This window comes from Hemicordylus capensis, chromosome 2 (assembly GCF_027244095.1).
Source record: "Hemicordylus capensis ecotype Gifberg chromosome 2, rHemCap1.1.pri, whole genome shotgun sequence".
NCBI lineage: Eukaryota > Metazoa > Chordata > Lepidosauria > Squamata > Cordylidae > Hemicordylus > Hemicordylus capensis.
In genome coordinates this window covers 9,028,466-9,050,050 of record NC_069658.1, presented here as the reverse complement: position 1 = coordinate 9,050,050, position 21,585 = coordinate 9,028,466, and the positions used below count along the sequence as shown (strand labels likewise).

At 47.2% G+C, this 21,585-nt stretch overlaps 1 protein-coding gene across 2 annotated transcripts in view; it reads right to left on the bottom strand.

Annotated features, from left to right (window-relative positions):
- The window catches only part of PIK3C3 (phosphatidylinositol 3-kinase catalytic subunit type 3), a 148,827-nt gene that overhangs the window by 93,312 nt on the left and 33,930 nt on the right, over positions 1-21,585 (bottom strand). For both annotated transcript variants that reach the window (XR_008317552.1, XM_053301985.1), the window contains exons 6-15: positions 20,364-20,459; positions 15,125-15,196; positions 13,806-13,910; positions 12,316-12,408; positions 11,086-11,271; positions 8,504-8,658; positions 7,232-7,319; positions 6,890-6,957; positions 5,546-5,651; positions 3,584-3,700 (exon numbers count right to left, since the gene is read on the bottom strand). Coding sequence is in view for 1 of the 2 variants with exons in the window: in XM_053301985.1 (XP_053157960.1) it covers positions 3,584-3,700; positions 5,546-5,651; positions 6,890-6,957; positions 7,232-7,319; positions 8,504-8,658; positions 11,086-11,271; positions 12,316-12,408; positions 13,806-13,910; positions 15,125-15,196; positions 20,364-20,459 (1,086 nt within the window). In the remaining variant the exon portion in view is untranslated. The remainder of the gene's footprint in view (positions 1-3,583; positions 3,701-5,545; positions 5,652-6,889; positions 6,958-7,231; positions 7,320-8,503; positions 8,659-11,085; positions 11,272-12,315; positions 12,409-13,805; positions 13,911-15,124; positions 15,197-20,363; positions 20,460-21,585) is intronic.

The following is a 21,585-nucleotide window of genomic DNA, read 5'->3' as shown; positions in this document are numbered from 1 at the left end:
TGCTTTTGAAAAGAAAGCTTATTTGGCTGTGAGCTGGACTTCTGCTGAAATTTGTTGCCTGAAAAGGAATGGCGGGATGGCGAGCCCTGTTGAGACTGATCCTTCTGTGGCCGGTACGGGGACCACTTGGAAGATTTCTGCGGTTTCAGGTTCGAGGACTAGTAAGACACCAAATACACTGTGCTTTTCAACTTTTGCACTTTCTGTAGCATGTTGTCTGTTTCCTCCACAAATAGGCTAGAACCTTCAAAGGGCAGGTCCTCTACCTTCGCACAGGCTTCATAGTTCAGCCCCAATGAACGCAGCCAGGCGTGCCGCTGAAGTGCTACAGATGTCGTCATGACCTTAGCTGTGCACTCAGTGGGATGTCTGGCCAAGTACAGCTCCTGTTTGGCCATCTGAACTGTCTCTCAGAAGAATGTCTTGTCCAGTTCCCTCTTGTCCTGTGGTAAACGGTCCAGGAACGGTCCCACTTTCCTCCACAGAATGTGGTTATATCTCGCGTTATATACCTGAATAATTAGCCACCCGTAAGCGGAGCGCTGAAGCTGTAGAAAGCCATCTCCCGAACGAGTCCAACTTTTTACATTCCCTGTCACTGGGTGCTTCCACTACGATCGAATTCGGTGTGAGGCGGTTTTTCAAGAAGGCCAGATTGTCCTGCAACTATATCCTGTAAAAGTGTTCCAGGTGCCGATTAGGTTGAGAGAGGGCTGCTGTTTTCTTCCAATGGGCCTTCATGACCTTCAGCAGTGCCGTGTTGAGGGACAACGTGGCCGGTATCTTGGCCTCTGAGTTGATCAAGGCAAATAGAGGATGCAGTTCTCCTTTTGCAGGGTACCGAGGGTAACACCCAGAGCATATGGGTCACATAAGCTGAGTAGAGTTTGAGGTCCTCCGATGGGGAGATCAGTTTCGAGTCTGACTGGATATTGAGCGGAGAAGACCCTTGCAGAGCGCAATCCGATTCATGTGAACTGGTGTCACTCATCTTCTGACTCAGGAGGAACTAGAGCGTCTGGAACTATGAGATTCGGTTCCATCAGAGATGCCGCCTTGCCAGCCAGGTCATTCGGTATCTGATTCAGTACTTCTGCCGGTAGCATCAGGAGCGGAGCAGTCGGCTGCTGAATCGGGGTCAAAGGGGGTGGTTCGCGATGCTCAGTCCGATCCCGACAAGGGTGCTGTGGCAAGCAGGAACACAGCCTCCCTTCTGCGTGAGACGGGGGCTGGCGCCACCCTATCCCTTGAGCCTCATAGGATGGGGCCTCCATGTAATGCGGACCCAATCTAGGTCTATTATAGTCAGAATAGTGTGATTGCTGATTCGCTGTGTACCGACCATACGAACCAGAGTCCCAGTACCAAGTGGTGTAGGAGGGCTCAACCGCCACCAAGGGGGATCGGTGCTCTAAAAAATGATAGCGATCTGAATTATACAGACTCCCAATGGTCCCAGGCTTAATCTTGCTTGTATTCCAGTCAGTGCTTTTCTGGTTCCCAGCAATCACCACGGTCCCAGTGAGGGATACAATCCTGGTGGCCCTGAAGGGGTGTACAACGCCGAAGGGAGTATTACTCCCTATCCGAAGACGCATAGTCACTATTGTCCAACTGGATGGAGCACTCCCTGCGAACCCGTGTGGGTACAAGATTCAATGAATCCTCATCAAGTGAGCGAGGCCTAGCCAGTATAGACTGTTTTTGTGTGGTACATGCCAGCCCGGTCTTAGGCTTCTTGGCAATGGGGGCCTCCGATGAGGGGGTCGAAGGGGACAAGTGCGTCTTCGGTATTGGGGGAAGATGCTGCCCCGCCGGCAGATCACCCTGTGATTTTGATTTCTTCTTCTTCTTTTGAGGAATTGAAGCCGGAGGAGCCAGGGCCGACTTTGCCTCTACCACCGCCAGATCTTGTGAAAAGTCTTCCACTCATGCCTGTTCTCCTGACGCCGCCGATGGGGAACCTCCAGGGGCATCGATACCAATACTGAGATTGGGATTTCGGGTTCTACTGGAGCAGATGCAGAATGCTCTGATGGTACCAAAGAAGCCATTTTTGCAGATCGCTTCAAGGAAAGGGCTTCCAAGGAATCGAGAGCCAGGTTCCACAGGGCTGCACGCAAGCGATAAGCCCTATTCCTGCGAGCCTAATTTGTGAACTTTTGACAGTGAAGTCAGGTCTCGACAATGTGGGATTCCCCCTAACACAAGAGAAACTTGGAATGAGTATCGGGGGAAGTTATTTTCTATCCGCACCAAACACACTTTTAAAAGTTCGTCGTACCCGGCATGAACGCCGAAGGCTTGCTGGCCTTCATGCTCCATCCCAGCCGGGATTGGAGCTCCGAAAGAAGAAAACCGTGAGAAATCAAAACACCAAGAAAAAACACTAACCATGCGAAGAGACAAATTCAAGAAAGAAGAAAGCAGAAGAAAATAACAAGGGGATAAAGAAATTTTACTTGTTGTCGAGCCGCAGATTCCACAATGTTCACTGAAACGCGGACGACGAAAGACTGAAGGGATGAGGAGTGGCGCAGTCGCATATGGTGGCTGGGGGCGGGGTTTCCGCCCAAAGCAGAAGAATTGAGCTTGGTAGATTCCGACGAGGTTTCTGGGCAGGCGCATAGCCCATTAGTGTAAACGACAGAGACCATGTCGAAGAACCTTTAATCTGTCCCTAGTACAAACCAGGTACCAGGGCCCAGCTAGACGGGTATCCCAGAAAGAGAGAGATGCCCTTCTTATCAACTACAGCCACTGTTCCCTCCACAATGGCCCTCAAGCCTATATTAGTGCTGCACTGGGAAACCAAGTGGGCACAGATATGAGCCACCTCCTCCGGCACCTCCATAGAGGTCTCATTAACACAAGATACTTTTATGATGAAATCATGGCTTAGGAACATAGGAAGCTGCCTTCTACTGAGTCAGACCTTTGGTCCAAGAAGTTCAGTATTGTCTACATAGACTGGCAGCGGCTTCTCCGAGGTTGCAGGCAGGGGTCTCTCTCAGCTCTATCTTGGAGATGCCAGCGAGGGAACGTGGAACCTTCTGCAAGCAAGCATGCAGGTTCTCTTCCCAGAGCAGCCGTATCCCCTAAGGGGAATATCTTACATTGCTCACACATGGAGTCTCCCATTCCAATGCAAACCAGGGCAGACCCTGCTTAGCAAAGGGGACAACTCATGCTTGCTACCACAAGACCAGCTCTCCTCCCATGGTGGGTTGTGGTGGAAAAGGGACATCTTTGGCTCACATTCTGTTCAACATGTTGAGGTCCAGCACTGCTCGCACCACTGTCTAAAATACCACTCACCGTGTTGGGCAACTGAGCTGTTCCACTGCGACTCCAAATTGTGCAAGCACAATTGTTGTGTTTCCAGTGGAGGTCACACTACGCAATTTCAAGCTGCAGCTGAACAGCCTTGTTACAACACCACAGGCGGTGTTTTAGACACATGCAGCAGCATAGGCAGTGCTGAACCACCCACATCACAGTGGGCAGAACACGAGCCCTTGCATTTAGACATTTAACCATGCACAAGAGGCCAACCAAGCGTCACTCTTACTGTGGGGCTTACCTTCTTTTTGCGATTGCCACTTTCACGCTGCACTGCTTTCATGAGATGAACCAGTCGATCTACAAACGTCTGCTGGGCTGCCAGCAAAGAGCGCATCACCCGGACAGACTTATCACCCTGGGTGAATGAGGAGAGGGGAGAGTCAAAAATAGTTCTTTCTGCTGTAATTATTCTGCCTGTAGTAGGCCTTGTAGCAATTATCTCTCTCAAAGTGGGTGGATGATAAACACTGACATGCTCACTCAAAAGGAATGTTGCTTTTCTGCCTCTCCCTCTAAAATGCCATCAAAGCTCCTTGTAGCAAGTCGCTGGCCATCTGACCTTTTCAGGGTGTTTTCTTTTTGGCAACTGTCAGCAGCAATCATTTCAGAGGTGATCATTCATGTGAAACTCAAGCCAATGTGCAGGAACACAGGAAGGCGCCTTGTAGCGAGTCAAACCACCTACCTCAGTACTGTCTACGACTAGGGCTGCCCAACTTCAGCCTTCCTGCAGATGTTGGACTACAACTCCCAACATCCCCAACTCTTGGCCACTGGCTGGAGATGATGGGAGTTGTAGTCCAACAGCACCTGGAGGGCCCAAGTTGTGTAGTCCTGGCTCAGCATTGACTGGCAGGAGCTCCCCAAAGTTTCAGGCTTTGGGAACGTTTTGTTGAAAAGCGGTCTACTTGCCGTATTCGTATTCAGGCAGGAGTCTTTCCCAGCGATTGAACCAGAGACCTCCTATAAGCAAAGCAGGTGCTTTGTTATAGCCAGAGCCCAATCCCCACACTAGGGTTTCTCCCAAGTGCTGGCTTTCCTCCCTGCCAGGGTGCACTCATGCAACATCCCCTGTAGAGCACTCATGCAACATCCGCCCGCCGGTCACTGCCCCACGCACTGGCCTCTCTCCTTCCACTGTGGCTGGCCCCCGCCCACCTGCATGCTCCTCGAGCACTGCCCTCTCTCCCTGCAGAAGGGGTCGAACACGACATCCGGCATCCTCACATACCGGGGGACAACTAGAGGCAGAGCAGGGCTGGCACGAGGAAGGTCTTCCTCAGAGAACTGGCCCTCATCACTGACGAGCCAGGGCTTCCTTATCCCTCCTAGGCCTCGTAAGTCTCATGAGATCTGAGATCAGCCTCAGGCAGGCAGGGGCTGGCGGTGGTGCAGGGAGAGAGGCCAGCATTCAAGGAATGTGTGGGGCAGCGGGAGATCGGCCCTCCGGCAGCCCCTGCTGTACAGGGGATGTTGTATCAGTGCACCCTAGAAGGGAGAAAGGCCAGGGCTTAGGAGAAACCCCTGCTGTGGGGAGAGGCCAGTACTGGGTGTCGCCTTTGTGGGGGCGGGGAGGCCAGAACCTTTTCTTCTTTCTCCCCTCTAGCTCCCCAAAAATTGTGGATTAGTGAACCCCTTACCTGTGGTTAACGAGGCTTGTCCTCTATTTTAAAAGCATGAGTATGTGAAACCGCAACTAATGGAACCATGGGTAAGGAGGAGGTTCTCCTGTATAGCACGTTAACATTGATAGAACTTTACAGAACGGAAGACGACAAGTCCTTGATCCAAGAAGCATGCCATCTAAAATATGAAAATTTCTCCTTGGGTGGGTAGGGGGCATTGCAGCCCTCAAGTATATGAAAGTAGACTTTTTAAAAATTAGCCATGCCTGTTCAGTTCCTAAGAACAGTCCTTGGAAAGAGTGGGGCTAATCCCTGGAGTTAGCAGAATTAATTATGCAAAATCATGTGTGCAGATGCATGCAAGCTGTTGGCAACATTCAGCTTTTCCTGGCACCAAGCAATAATGGTGTTCTTAAACATTGTTCAAGTATACGCAATCCTGGGAAGGAAACATCCTGCTAGCCAGTTCTTGGAGAAAACCAGCCCCCTTCAACTACACCCAGAAGTCAGCAGCTCCTAGAATTATGCCCACTTGCACACTAACCTTGGCACAGGGACAAAACAAAGGGCTTTACCTTTAACAGAGCTTGACTGAACCTTCTCATGACGTTCAGGTACATTTCGTGGGTTCTGGGGTCCCTCTGCTGGGTGTCTTGGTCTTCACATTCCACAATCACATACCTTCCATGAAACACAGAAATGATCCCCCAAAACCATAAATCATCACCCGAAGAGAGTAGCACAGAATCACAACTCTGTCAGAATCACCCAGTATACGTTTGCAGTAGGGGTGGGCAGAACTATATAACAGTCTACTGTTTCATGTTTTCTTTGAATCACAAATTAACTCATTTTACTGCCCAACATGCTCCAGAACAGTTCCAGCCACCTCAGCTCCCACATAGTTGCCAGGGGTGGGGGGTGGTGTTGGCGTTATGGTGCGCGCAGGCAAAGAGAGACTGACAGACGTGTCCCACAAGCAAGGGTGGCAAGAAGTCAAGAGCCCAAGACAAGCACTCCAAACCAATGGAGAGGCATCACTCAAGCAGTAATTATACAACAGGCTTCTCTCTACCAATTCTGACGGAGGGGGGGTGCTCTCTTTCCCCTTCTCTCATCCCTTGACTGCAACCTCCTGTTTTCCTTTCTTCTTTGATCCTATTTTATTACTTTTACTCCACCTGCATCCCACTCATCTCGCACGATGAAACTCACGGTGGCACCCATGGGGTTCCCAGGAGCTCTCCCATCCAGGCACTGGCCAGACCTAAACTTGCTTAGCTTCAGCAAAGAGCCTCCCGTCACGTGCCAGAAGACCATGCCTTGGATTTAAACACCTGCTTCCCCTCTTCAGGCAGGGCCACTTGGTTGCTTTCTCCATGCCCAGCACTGCCGTCTACCCTCAGATTCACCACCTCAAACCCCTGGAATCTGGCCTTTAAATAACGTAGGTAAAATGTAAAGTGTGCTGTTGAGTCGGTGTCGACTCCTGAAGGCCACAGAGCCCTGTGGTTGTCTTTGGTCAAATACAGGAGGGGTTTGCCATAACCTCCTCCCACGCAGTCTGAGATGATGCCTTTCAGCATCTTCCTAAATCACTGCTGCCAGATATAGGTGTTTCCCATAGTCTGGGAAACATACCAGCAGGGATTCGAACCAACTACTTCTGGCTTGTAGTCAAGTTATTTCCCTAAAGCGCCATTAGGTGGCTTTAAATAACGCAACAGAAGGCAAAAGGACAGTTCCTTCTCCTGTCATCCTCACCTGCTTTGCCTCTCACCTAGAGATCTCCTTATCACACCAGGTGAGGAAGGACAACATGGTGATCAGGTATATTTGTTTCCTTTGCCATCACAAGCTTTAAAGGGCCAAAGACAAGGCAAAAGATGGCAACCCTGTTTCTTCTGTGTCCTACTTACCAATACAAGTAGTTAGCCAGTGTGGAATTCTTGCATGCCCGGGATATCAAGAAGGTGCAGAGGTCTTGCTGAAAGTCAACAAAAAGATGGTGTGTTCCAGCAAAGTAGCCACTTTTGACTTCAGCAGCAGGAGGGCACCCACAAACACGCCTTTTCATATGGCCACTATCATGCGCAGTACAATTCTTAACATTCCTTACAACAACCCTACAAGGCAGTGCAGCCATACCACTACCCCCATTTTACAGATCGGGTTTACTTAAGGCAACCCAGTGAGACCATGGACGATGAAAGCTTTGATCTAGCGACTCTCTAGCCCTCCAGTCTCAACGCTGTACTTACCTCAAGATTTTCACTGTCGGCAGACTCCTTTGCTTTTGAGAGAGGTGGAGAGGATACCAGGGGAAGAGGGCTTGTGATGATCTGAGAACTGGGGAAAGAATGTCGTTGAAAGAAGGATTTTAATATTGGGATTCAAGGCTCACTCATACGAAGCCACCTTACACAGAATCAACGCACCAGCTCATCTGGCTCAGAAATGTCTGTTCCGACTCAGTTCTCCGGAGCTTCAGGGTGTGGTACTGCCCAAGCCCATTGCTGGAGATGTCAGGAGCGGAATCTGGGACTCTGCTAAAGAGCTACTATCCTTTTCTTCTAAAAGCTGAGGTTGAATCCAAACAAGAGGGAGGTACCGTCTGTAGGGAGTCAGGGTCCAAGCAATGGTTTAGATCTGCCTGTTTTGGATGGGGTTACACTCCCCCTAAAAGATCAGGTTTGTAGTCTGGGAGTGCTCCTGGATCCCAAACTCTCCCTGGTTTCTCAGGTTGAGGCTGTTGCCAGGAGTGCTTTCTATCAGCTTCGGCTGATACGCCAGATACGTCCATTTCTGGAGACAAATGACCTTAAAATGGTGGTACATGTGCTGGTAACCTCTAGGCTTGCCTACTGTAATGCACTCTATGTGGGGCCACCTTTATATGTAGTTCGGAAACTAAAACTGGTAAAGAGTGTGGCAGCCAGATTGGTCTCTGGTCTACCCGAAGGGACCATATAACACTGATTCTAAAAGAACTACACTGGCTGCCAATATGTTTCCAAACAAAATACAAAGTGCTGGTTATTACCTATAAGGCCCTTAACGGCTTAGGTCCAGGATACTTAAGAGAGCACCTTCTCCATTGTGAACCCTGACGCCTATTAAGATCATCTGGAGAGGTCCGGTTATGGTTGCCCCCAACCCATTTCGTGGCAACTCGGGGCCGGGCCTTTTCTGCGGCTGCCCCAGGGCTTTGGAATGTGCTTCCTGCTGAAATAAGAGCATCTCCTTCTCTGTTTGTTTTTAGGAGGACCCTGAAGATGTACCTGTTTTCCCAGGCTTTTAACTGAAATTTAAATTCTAATTTTAATGTGCGTTTTTATCTGTGATTTTTATTTGCCTTTATGAATTTTTATATTATATTTTAATTTGTACACCGCCTAGAGATTTCTATACTAGGTGGTATAGAAATGCAATCAACCAATCAATAGAAAACTGGGAAGGAGTATATAAGGAAATGCTGCATGAGCACGAAAGTAACCGTGGAAAGCTGCCAGACCTCCCATCCTCTCCCCTACCTGTCTATATCAGCAGCATTCATTCCCGACGTGGCCATGCTCTCCGACATGCTCCCCTGGCTGTCCTTCTTGGTCGGCTCCAGGCCATTCCTGATGTCTTCAAAGTTTTCATATTTCAGGGCCTGGACAAGCTGCAGCAGGTACATGAGCAAGTCCTGGGTAGAAAAGATGGGAGGGGAGGAAAGCAGGTAAGCAGGCTGTTGGCACTCTTGATGGTCAACCTATTTCGTCAAGAAGAGGTAGATAAGGATGAAGGCGACACTGGAGGAAACGAAATGGCACAGAGAGCAGAACGGGGGGAGGATTCCCTGGACATGGAGGGGGGGAATTTGCTAGTAGTTAAGCATGAGGCAGCAGGGAAACAGAGAAATATATGGGAGGGCAGTGAGGTCACAAGCACGTATGGATGCCAATCCATCATGCAGGGCTGTGCTACATCCCAGGCAGAAGGATGCGTTTGCTGACCACCTCCTCAAAGGCCCAGCTTGAGCATCTGAGAAAATACGAACTCCATCTGCACATTATGGAAAATATTTATACCCTGTCCCTCCAGTCCACTACTGCTCGGGGTGGCTTACAACATTAATAGAATAGATACAATACAGAACAATTAAAAAGTAATTTGAAAGGTTAAAAAACCAAGCTAATTAAAATGACTTTATATATATATATAAATTTTATCAATAAAAAGCTAAGCTCTAAGAAACCTACTAGATATAAGCAATGGATAAAATATTTTTCTTTTAAAGGAAAGGAAAGGAAAGATTGTTTTGTCCATCAGTGTCGATTCTGGAGTCCACAGAGCCATGTGGTTTTCTTGGAAGAATAAAGGAGTGGTTTACCATTGCCTCCTCCCGCACATTGTGAGATGATGCCTTCACCATTCTCACTGAAGTGAGTGAGCATCCACCTACAGCACCTTCCATTATTTCTGCTGCCTGATATAGGCGACTACAAATATATATAATTACTAAGCACAATCTGGGAAGCACACCGGCAGGGATTTGAACTCACAGCCTCTTGCTCCCTAGGTAAGCTGCTTCCCCACTGCAAAGCTCGTGTGCGCCCACAAACATGGAGATGTTTACCTCTGTACAAGAGGCCATGCATGTAACAGATCGGAGGCTTCTGGATTTATGTTGGAACACTGAACAGGAACAGAAGGCGGGGTGGGTGGGAGTCCTGCAGAGGTGCCATTTCAGATTCCAGCAGAGGCGGTTCAAGCTCTTGTGGCGCTTGAGGCAAGGCGCCAAATGCTTCTTATAAGTTTTGCAAGGAGGGCAAGGAGAGGAGGGCAGTCTTCTCTCTTCTCCCTGCAAAGCTCGGAAGGTCAAATTAAGCTTGGTGATTTGGGTGGGGGGGTGCATGGTCACCCTGCTGGTGCCCCAATAATCTGCCACCTGAGGAGACTGCCTCACTTTGCCTCATGAAAAGGTCACCCCTGGTGGGAGGACTGCTTCAACCTACCCCACTCGGGAAAGTGAAGTGTGCCTTTGGAATGCACCCCTAATACATACACCCACTGACATGTTTGCAACAGTCCCTAGAACTGTAAAATCAATAAACGGCTTAGAGCAGGGCTGCTCAACTTCGGCCCGCCTGCAGATGTTGGTCTGCAATTCCCATAATCCCTGGCCATTATGATTGGGGATTGTGGGAGCTGTAGTTCAAAAGCCACCTAATGCCACAGTGGAAAATGACTTGACTAGCAAGCCAGGGGTTGCCTGTTCGAATCCCCCACTGGTATGTTTCCCGAACACCTATATCAGGCAGCAGCGATATAGAAAGATGCTGAAAGGCATTATCTCTCATACTGGGTGGGAGATGGCAATGGTCAACCCCTCCTGTATTCTACCAAAGAAAAACCACAGGGATCTGTGGTCGCCAGGAGTCGACACTGACTCGAAGGCACACTTTACCTTTAGTCCAAAAACAGCTGGAGGGCCTAAGGTGAGCAGCCTTGGCTTAGAGATAAGAAGCCATTCACACTATCAAGAACTATGCAGCTTTCTCTCCTACCTTGCTTCCACACAACCAAAAACTGGGGGCACACACAGCTCCCAAACCCGGGTAGAACAGAGTTTCTGACTGTGGGAATGGCCTCACGTGACCTCTGAAACACTTGGAAGGTATGGAGGACGATATTCCCCACTGCCCAACCCTAAATGGTGCCCTGGAACCACATACTAATGGCAATTCCACTTAAAAGCGGGGGGGGGGGTTAATATCTCCCAGTGCAGAGTCACTGCTGTTATGATTTCATATAATTTCCAGTCTACCGTTCCTTCCTCCAAGGAGCTCAGAGAGGCATACAAGCTTTTCCCCAAGCCCCATTTTGCAGCCCAGGACAGGGGTAGGGCAAGCTTGGCTCTTCAGCTGCTGCTGAACTACAACTCCCATCATCCCCAGCTGCAACGTATTGCTGCAGGGGGATGATGGGATTTGTAGTACAGGATGAAGGTCACTCCGTGTAAGCTTACTGATCAGTGGGTATCTGAACCTAGAGCTTCACTGCACCACAGCAATCCCCTACAGAACGTGGGGTTTAGAAAGAGAGGATGACACAGCAGGCCTTTCCGCACCTCATCGTCTGCCTGCTGCAATCTGGCCACTGCGTAGCGCCGCACAGTCGGGTTGGTGAAGTGAGAGGAGAGCAGCTCCAACGAGTCCTCCACGTCCATGGGCTTCCACTTGCCCAGGAGCTCCAGGGCCTGCTTCGCCTCTTGCGGAAGGTACCAGTTGACGCATTTCAAGAACTTGGTCAAAGCCTAGAACAAAAACCACAGTCACACGGCCGCTCTTCTGTGCATGTATAGACGTCCAGGCCGGTAAATCGATTCAACTCTGCCCGCGTGATGAAATGGCATCGCTCTTTAAACAGGAGATTCCAGTCTTGGGTCCCGGATGTTGTTTGACTACAAATCCCATCACCCCTTTTGGCCACTGCAGTTGAGGACGGTGGGAGTTGTAGTCCAAAAATCATCTGGAGACCCCTACTTGAGAATCTCTGCTTTAGACATGACAGCAGTGCCAGCGGAATAACTCCTCTATGCTGCTGTGACATTTAAAAAGCCTGGGATTATTGATTCCAAGGGAAAAACCAGAAGTAAGTTTCCCCACCAATAACTGGGCAAGGAGGCACCTTTTAAAAGTGGTGATCCTCTTTATTGAGCAGGGGGAGAGCAACCGGCCCTCTCCATCTCCAGCACAGCATCCCTCCCTTGGCTCTTGGTGGTGTCTATCTTATGTTTCTTTCTTTTTTTAGATTGTGAGCCCTTCAGGGACAGGGATCCATCTTTATTATTTCTCTATGTAAACCGCCATGGAAACTTTTGTTGAAAAGCAGTATATAAATATTTGTTGTACAGAAGGTAGTAACCAAAACTGTTGATACATACTGAAAGAACCATCTCTTCAAAGGACTTTCTAGAAAGCTCCAAAACTGAACCAGCTCAAACCCTTAACTAAGGCTGCTCAAAAGCCATGGAAAGGGTAAAAAAAGATCTTACTCTCCTATTCAATTACCTCTCTGCACATCCGGGGATCATTTTATTCTACCTAATTACAATACCTCGATATTTCATCCTCTGTGCAATTTCAAACTGCAGGGTGGAAAACATATAGGACCCAAGTTCTAGGTGAAATTTTGGCAATCTTAGTTCTCGTAAAACCAAAATAAATAATTTGGTTCTCAGAGGAGGAGGAAAAATGCAGTGAGATTGTGAGAGAGGAGGAGATAATGAAGGAATATAAAAAGAAATCCAAGGCATCAAGAGAGCAGTGTAACAGAGAAATACAATTTTGAAGCTTACCTTTTCCTGATGGGTAAGGTAATATCGGAATTTCCACACAAGATCCTGCTCTTCGTAAGTTAGTTGCTTCGTTGGTGGATAACTCACTATGATCTAAGAAAGAGGTCACTTATGTATTGCTTTGCTGCAGTTTCTAGCCACTTCTTTCTCTCCCTCTGGTCTTTTGTTTGGGGAGTGGGATTAAAAATGAGCGCATCTGAAGAAGAGTGTTAAAGAATTCCATCCTTCTTAAAAGCTTTAGCTTTGGACAATGAAACCTAGCTTTCCCTCTAACTAAGAAGAACGAAAACAAAAAAACCCAAATAAATCCAAGGTCTTGCCACCCAATGGGGAAATGGACACATTTTAAAAGAAGTCTGACTGAGATAATGGTAGATTTAATAATCATGAAGCAAGCTACTAAAAAGAAAGAAAGAATGAAAGAGTACATCCACCACAAGGCACAATCTAGCAAGAAGCTCTTCCACACCAGCCAGTTGAAATTTATTTATTTAATCATATTTTTATACCGCCTGATATGTACATCTCTAGAAATGAAAGGAACCTTATTAACCATCATTGGTCTCTACGTGACTTTGCCTTCCTTACTTTGGAACCCTTTGCCTCTGCTTCAGATGGTCATGCTTCGAATCTGCAGAGACTCATTTCAATCCTACCCCTACTAACTGAGCGAAGAGGCACCTTTTTAAAGTGGTGATGTTTAGTGGTCTGTTTAGCGGCGGAGAGCAACTGGCCTTATCCAGCCCCGGCGCTGCATCCCTCCAGTGGCTGGTGCCAAGATCTACCTTATGTTTCTTTTTAGATTGTGCCCTTTGGAGACATCTCATTTACTTATTCATCTAACTTTCCTATGTAAACTGCTTAGAGAACATTTGTTGAAAAGCAGTATATAGATAATTGTAGTGATAGTAATAAACTGAAATCGGAGCTTTACTCCCTCTGACCACCAGCCTCCTGTAATATTACAAGCAGCTTGAGTTCAACTCCAATCATTTCTCTTCTGTGGTTTTGCATTTCCATGACTTCTTGGGGACAAATGGTTAAAAACTACTCTTTCAGCAAATCTAAAATTAGGGTGTCCCCTTGTTGGGGCTGAGTGTCTGCTGCAATTCTGCAGAATCACAGAATATGAAGCCATTTGGTTTCCTGAAAAACTCAGCTTTCAGTTTATTTAAAAACAAGTTTCTATCCCTTATAGATGTGAAGAGAAGTTTGAAAGTGTGTGGATGCTGCTGCTGCTGAAATCTCAGAAGCCTCAGAGATGGCTGGATAAGTTTCAATGGATGGGGGCAGAGGGTTCAATTTATTGCCCCTTCCCAGGACTTTAAACAAACAATTAAAAATGCAAAATAAATAATGCAGTATAAAAGAAACTGTGAAACACTATTAGATTTCCATTCTCTATGCAGGTGGCAGAATTCCGCTTTCATTTTTGGCACAGAATTCAGGCTCCCTAGGCTAAGATGCAAAGGAAAAAAGTACTCATTTACATTAAGCTGATCTCGAGTAGCAGCATTGGGCTTCAGATCGTGATCGGACGGTCCACTTCTTAAACTCCGAGCCAACTTGTGGTGCTTGCGTTCCACCAAGTTTTCCTTCAAACAAAAATTCCATGTGGTCAAAAGTCAGCAATTATTATTTTTAAATGCAATCAAGATGATAAAAGCAGCAGAGTCCCTTTACAGGCACTTTAAAATCTAACACACGTTTTGCAAATGGGGCGGTCCTTTCATAAGAACAGCCTTGATGGATGAGGCCCAAGATTCTTCTAGTGCAGCACCCTGATCCACACAGTGATCCACTAGATGGCCGCTGGGACAACAGCAGAGCGGCAAGATGCCGTCATTGGAACAGCCAGAGGTTTTCAGCAGGTATGCCCCATCTTTCATTTTATTCTATTAGCTAGAGCATCTAATTTGCATGGAAAAGGTCCCAGGTTCCCTCCCTGGAAGCATCTCCAAGATAGGGCTGAGAGAGACTCCTGCCTGCAACCTTGGAGAAGCTGCTGCCAGTCTGGGTAGACAATACTGAGCTAGATGGACCAGAGGTCTGACTCAGTATAGGGCAGCTTCCTATGTCCGTATTTTTAGACCTCGCCTCGGATGAGTAACTTGGGCCACCCCGATTGCTACCAAGTGCACTTCGTCAGATGCATGAAGTATTTCTTAGGTCTTTGTGCATTTGTATCACACATACCTAAGCTTCAGGGAAGGAACTCATGCTGATATGCCTAAACATTCCCTTGGTGGGGGGTTTCCAGGGAGCTCTTGGGCAGCCAGCCAGCCTGGAAATGGATGGTGGTGGCAGTGAAAACTCTTTGGGGAGCAATCTTGGGGGGCAGAATCTTGAAAACTACTGTCCTCCACACCCAACCTTCTTCATACCATCAACTGCCTAATCCTGGTTATCAGAGAGTGAGTGAGTGAGAGATAATGAATTAATGCCAGTCAGGTCACAATGAGGTTGCACAAAGGCGACCAGGCACTGCCAAGCCTGGGTCCCCAGGTATTTTTGGACCACAACTATGATCCCCAGCCACGAGAGCCAAGGGCTGGGGATCATGGGAGTTGTAGTCTAACAACATCTGGGGACCCAAAGGTGGCAAATCCTCAGCAAGAGCAACGCAGCAGTATTAGAGCAACCATCCTCAAAGACCACACACGAGAGAGAGCTATTTTGTCATCGACACTCTTTAAACAGCAAGTATAACCAACTTTGGGATTCCCATCTGTATATTCGCACACACTCCCTCCCTGGCCCAACAGCTCCTTGTTGTCCCATGAAATGCACTGTGCAGAAAATTACTTACCATAGACATCTGGGGATCCGGAACCTTAACAATTTCAGAGCTTGTTAAAATTGGAGATGACTCATCGCCGTCCTAGATGACAAAGTTATTCAGAAAGTCGCATTAAGACTCTCGGGTTATAAAGAGCAGTGTGACATGTCAGTGCTATTTAATGTGTCCCTGAGACAAGACGGAAACACTCCGCTATTAATCCTCTGTCTCTTCAAATGAGCACAGTGACCATTCAACCTTATATGTCAACCTCATATTTTTTAAAAGAAAAATATGCACAAGCCAAAAAATAGTAAGATATTAATGAACACACATTTGGAAGTCCATGGCTGGCACCCTCATGCACACTGCGCATGCGCAACAACAGTGCACAACCTGTGGAACATCATCATCATCAGTGCACAACATGTGGCACATGTTTCGCAGGAAACATTTGCCCAAGAGCGTAATAGTGCAAGAGAGCAATTCTAAAAATCCCCAAGTTTCCCCAGTGCAGCTACGTGCAAGGAAGCAGATTTAGGCTAGACATTCGGAGGAATTTCCAATGTGTCAAAGCTGCTTGGCTATGAAACAGTCTGCCTTGTGCAGTGGTGAGTTCTCCTAGATGCCTTTCATAACGGTGTGCAGAACTGGTTCTATTCAAACCTGGTTCAAATAGAACCAGTCTGGTTCAGACTTGAACTGAACCTAACCCCCCCAAAATGGGGTGCAGGGCTGAGCCGAACCGGCCCCAGTTCTAGAACCAGTTCGGTAGTTCAAGGGGGGCATGCTTGTAAAGGGGAATTCACATGGTCGGCTATGAGGTGCCCTCTTGCTGTGCCTATTAGGAATTCTCTTTAGGCAGGCAAGGTTTGCCCCTTTGCTTATAAAGGGGAATCCTCACCTGATTTCCCTTTACAACATGCCCCTTCGAGCCAGATCGAACCCGTTCTGAACCGGTTCGACCCTCGGAATAAACCGGGGACTGGTTCGACTTGGAAGTGGCTCGCGGGCCAGCAGGCCAGTTTGAATCTGGCTCAAATTCAAACAGAACCGCCAGAACTGGTTCTGTGCACACCCCTAACTTTAATCACTGGATGCTTTTAAACAGAGGCTGGGTGGCTGTCTGTCAGGGATGCTGCAGCCATTGCCAGTACTGAGCAGGGGGTTGGACTCCAAGACCGGCAAGGCCCACTTCAACAGGCTGCAAAAACCCATTTGTGTAAGCAGGTTTTCTGATGCGTGTTTTTAAAAAAAGTTTTATTCATTTTGCTGTTGTATCCCTTCCTTTCACTTCTTTTTTTCTCTGTTAATTTGGTTGGTGCCTTTCAGAATCAGTTGCCCACCAGTCAGAGGGGGTTGCTGTCGGAGAAACACAATCACACAGCCCCTCTGAACACCAGGAACCAGTGGCATGGCTTTCTGGATCCCAGCCCAGACTGACATCAGTCACCAAATCAAGTGCTTGGAAGCTAACAAGCGCCACATTTGCAGCTACATTCAGAGCAATCATTTTCTAGTGGAATTACAAAACAGAGTTGTGAATTATGAGCAGTATTAACACACGACATTTCCACAAAGAGTCAATTTAGTTTTACAATTCCTCCGCTTGCTTTAACTCTTAGGGCTGCCCCTCAATTTCCTTTTTACCAGTAAAACTCCTATGAGCAGCTACTGAAGACCAACTCCTTTGTCTTCAATAGCTGTTTGACATACAAGCTCTTTTTTCCTGGCATGGAAAGAAACGAAATGCAGAAAGCTGCACTTTCTCTGAGCTGGTCTGGTGTCAGGCTGTGCCAAGGATATATAAACAGGGCCAGCAAAAAAGTGTCATCTTACCCGTGTTTCCCCGAAAATAAGACAGTGTCTTATATTAATTTTAGCCCCCCAAAATGCACTAGGGCAATTAGTGGTACATCAGAAATTACTGCTAGGTCTTACTTTCAGGGTAGGTCTTACTTTTGGGGAAACAGGGTATTAATTCCTTATCAGTCCTCCCACCCTTTAAAAAAAAAAAAGATAGAGTAATTATCACACAGAACTCCCCCCCCCAAAGTATCAAATGACAAACTGAATTTGTGAGAGCACCCCCAAGTGGTGAGTTTACAAAATGACTACTCTAAAAATCGTATTTTTTCATTAAAGTAAAAGGTAAAGTGTGCTGTTGAGTCGGTGTGACTCCTGGAGACCACAGAGCCCTGTGGTTGTCTTTGGTAGAATACAGGAGGGATTGACCATTGCCTCCTCCTGCGCAGTATGAGATGATGCCTTTCAGCATCTTCCTATATCACTGCTGCCTGATATAGGTGTTTCCCATAGTCTGGGAAACATACCAGCAGGGATTCAAACCTGCAACCTCTGGCTTGCTAATCAAGTCATTTCCCCGCTGCACCATTGGGTGGCTTTACACTATCCTTAACATTTTAAGGCAACATACACACCTGTTTGTGTTAAAGAGCATGCATGCTCGCACTCTCTCTCATTCACACACACTTCTTTAAAAATTTCAAATGAGTTAAATTTCAAATGAGTTTATTTAGATTATTTCTAGGAGGTGCTTTAGCATAAATCACTGAGGGTTGTGCTGTTAACAACATTATAAGGAAAGAAAAATAAGAGCACAGGGCAGAAGGTCTCAAGCTCGGACCCCCAGATGTTATTGGACTACAACTCCCATCATCCCCACCATGGCTAAATGTCTCCCTGCCATCTCATGCCAGACCACCCCACACTGCCCACCAGCAGCACATCACCATCCTAAGCTGGCAGAATTAGAACAAGGAACACAACCCCGATTCCTCTCTGGAGTCTTTTGCCTCGAGTTCTCCTGGGCTGCAAGTGCCCAGGAGTCAATTTGCCCTTGAATTCCTCCAACATGCTATGGGGAAGAGCAGCCCCTGCATGGTTTGACCTGATAACCTGTAAAGCTTCAACAAAGCGCTAAAGACTCTGCGGTCTTTTCAAAGACGTTTGCTAACTGCAAAACAAGCTGTATCTTCTCTCTCTCTCTCTTTGGTCACTGCTGTAGGAAAATTAATGCCTGAAACAGCTGACTGGTCAACTGCTGACCCTGGTCAAAGTCAAGCGTCCCACTCACAACACCACACCATCCCTGAGGGCCAAATTACCTGTATCCTCGCAGGGAGAAAAGCGGCTGGGGTGCGATTCGGAGAAAACAAAGGGCTGGCAAGGAAAGGGTTAAGGAGCCCTCTCCTCCTCCCTTCACCTAAGCACATGCGCACCCGCAAACATACACACAGAGCCCCTTTCCATTAAAGTAAGAGACTTTGCAGGGAGGTGAGGAGAAGCATCCCATAATATGGAATCCTAATTGGTGGGCTCATTTGGGTCATCTAGTCCACCCTCTGACCAGTGCACAAAATCAAGAGGAGAGCTGGTCTTGTGGTAGCAAGCATGACTTGTCCCCATCGCTAAGCAGGGTCTGCCCTGGGTGCATATGAATGGGAGACTAGAAGTGTGAGCACTGGAAGATATTCCCCTTGGGATGAAGCCACTGTGGGAAGAGCAGAAGGTTTCCAGTCACCTCCCTGGCTTCTCCAAGATAGGGCTGAGAGAGATTCCTGCCTGCAACCTTGGAGAAGCCGCTGCCAGTCTGTGAAGACAATACTGAGCTAGATAGACCAAAGGTCTAACTCAGTATATGGCAGTTTCCTATGTTCTAGAGCCAGAGAAGCCCCAAATATGGTTGGCCAGCCTCTGCTCGAAGACCTCCAGAGAAGGGGAGCCTACTACCCTGTTTCCCCGAAAGTAAGACCTACCCCAAAATTAAGACCTAGCAGTAATTTCTGATGTACCACTAATTGCCCTAGTGCATTTTGGGGGGCTAAAATTAATATAAGACACTGTCTTATTTTGGGGAAAACACGGTACCTCCCTAAGCAACTGTGTCCAACAGGCCTTACCATTAAGACAGGGCTGAGCAAACCTGGCCCTTCAACTGTTGCTGAACTACAACTCCCATAACCCCTTACTACTGGCCACTGTGGCTGGGGATTATGGGAATTGTAGGCCAAACACACCGGAGGGTGAAGTCTGCCCACCCCTTCATTAAGACATGTCTAAGGTTCTCCTCTTATTTCAGGTACTTGAAAGGTGCTATCAAGTCTCCCCTCAGCCTCTCCTGCTCCAGGTGAAATATACCCAGTTCCTTCAGTCTTGCTTGAGAGAGCTTGTTTCCAGAAGCTTCGCCATCTTTGGTGCTCTCCTCTGAACTCTTCCCAAATGTGTCTACATCAGTCTTACTGAGGTCATTCACACAATCAAAAGCTGTGTTCGACCCAGGTTTGGCAGCTGTGTGTATTCCCAATTTTTGGTTGTGTGGAAGCAAGGGAGGAGGAAAAGCTACCCAGGTCTTCCTCCGACCTGGCTTCCACACAACAAAAAACTGGGAGCACACACAGCTACCCAAACCTGGGTAGAACACAGCTTTTGATCGTGTGAATGACCTCCGAGTGTGGCATCCAGAACCGTCACAGTACTCCAGACAAGGTCTGAAGAGTGCCAAGTGCAGCTATTATTTCTCATAACATTGCTATGAATGTGGTTTGGTTTTTTGCCCAGATACAAAACTCCGCATATGCTGCATTTCACTTTGCCCATCTCAGCCCAGTTTTCCATTCTCACCAAGTCATTCTGAATGTCAACCCTGCCTTCTAAGGCAGGGGTTTCCCCACCTGTGGTCCTCCAGATGTTCCTGATCTACACCATCCGAAGCCACAATAAACTGCCAGCGGGGGGTGATGGGAGTTGTAATTCAGCAACATCTGGGAGGGCCACAGGTTGTTCTGGGGCGTTATCTATATAGCTTTGTCACCTGAGAAATCTGATCGTGTGACTACAAAACATGGCCAAAACAGTTCAGCACTGAACAGGCGTCCAACCTGCTAATCAAAGAAAACTTTACACAAAAGATTCCTGCAAGGTAAGAAGTTTTAGGGCGAGTGCTTTTTGCTTTGATTTCGGTGGCCGGGACAAGACTGACAAAGGAGGAATAAGACAATACATCAAAGACTTTTAAAAATCGCTTATTAAAATCCTGTAATCCTGAAGTGCATTACATAAATGATTGCAGCCTCTAATCACGCTGCACCTTCAGCATTCGATTTGCATGTACATAAACGCTTCTGCCACCTGGCAGCTGTCTGCTGCTATCCCGGGAGGAAAATATTGCATCTCGGCAGGAGAAAACATACATTTACTTGCTTGGTGGTTTAAATAAAAACAAATAAAACGAGCAAATGTTGTGTACCTTCTCGTAATATACTATCCCATATTCTTTGTCTTCACACTTCACACAGCGGAATTCAATCATCAAGTACATAAAATTAGAACTTCGCTTCTCCCTCTGAAATGGTAAAAAAAGCAGGAGGGGGGGGGGGGAACATACAGATAAATGTACTGAGAAGGGAATGTTGGTGTCTGGAAATTTTCTTCATGACATGGGGAAATAACCAGTGTTCCTTCCTGATTTATAGAGTAGCATTTTTTGCAATTGCAGCAGCATTTACAAACCCCTCACCACCAGGGCTATTTAGCCCTTTTCAGGCAAAGTGTGTAACATGCTTGTCTTGTGCCATCAAGTCGATTTTGAATCCTGGTGCCCACAGAGCCCTGTGGTTTTCTTTGGTAGGATACAGGAGGGGTTTATCATTGCCTCCTCCCTCACAGTATGAAATGATGCCTTTCAGCATCTTCCTATTACTGCTGCCCAATACAGGTGTTTCCCGTAGTTTGGGAAACATACCAGCGGGGATTCGAATTGACAATCTTCTGCTTGTTCATCAAGCATTTCTCCGCTGCATGAATTGTCCACTTTGCTAAGCAGGGTCTGCCCTTGTTTGCATTTGAAAGGGAGACTACATATGTGAGCAATGTAAGAAATTTCCCTTGGGGGATGGGGCTGCTCTGGGAAGAGCACCTGCCGGCTTGCACGGAGAAGGTCCCAAGTTTCCTCCCTGGCAGCATCTCCAGATGGGGCTCAGAGAGACTCCTGCTTATATCCTCAGAAAAGCCACTGCCAGTCTGGGTAGACAATACTGAGCCAGATGGACCAAGGGTCTGACTCAGTATATGGCAGCTTCTTATGAACGCATGAAGCAAGGGGAGGAACTGTCACAGTTTGGCTTCCCTTACCATGAAAGGAGGGTTTTTACCAGAATGCAGAGGGATACTGGGGAATTGTGGAGTGACCTCTTGGAACTATCGTTCCAACATCCAAAGAGCTGGGAGGAGCTAGTTCCCAGACTTCCCTGTGCTCCTCCCTGGCATTCCCGCAGAACCCTCCCAACCAGGGTGGATAAAAATAAATGATTTTTTAAAAAAAATTTAAATCGGAATTTAAAAAATTAAATCAGACTTTTCAAATAAAATGCTTTTTGAGGAAAAAATCTATCTAAAGATAGTTTTCTATTTAAGATACATTATAGTCCAAAGGTTATTTATTTATCATGAAATAAGGATTAGTTTTTAAT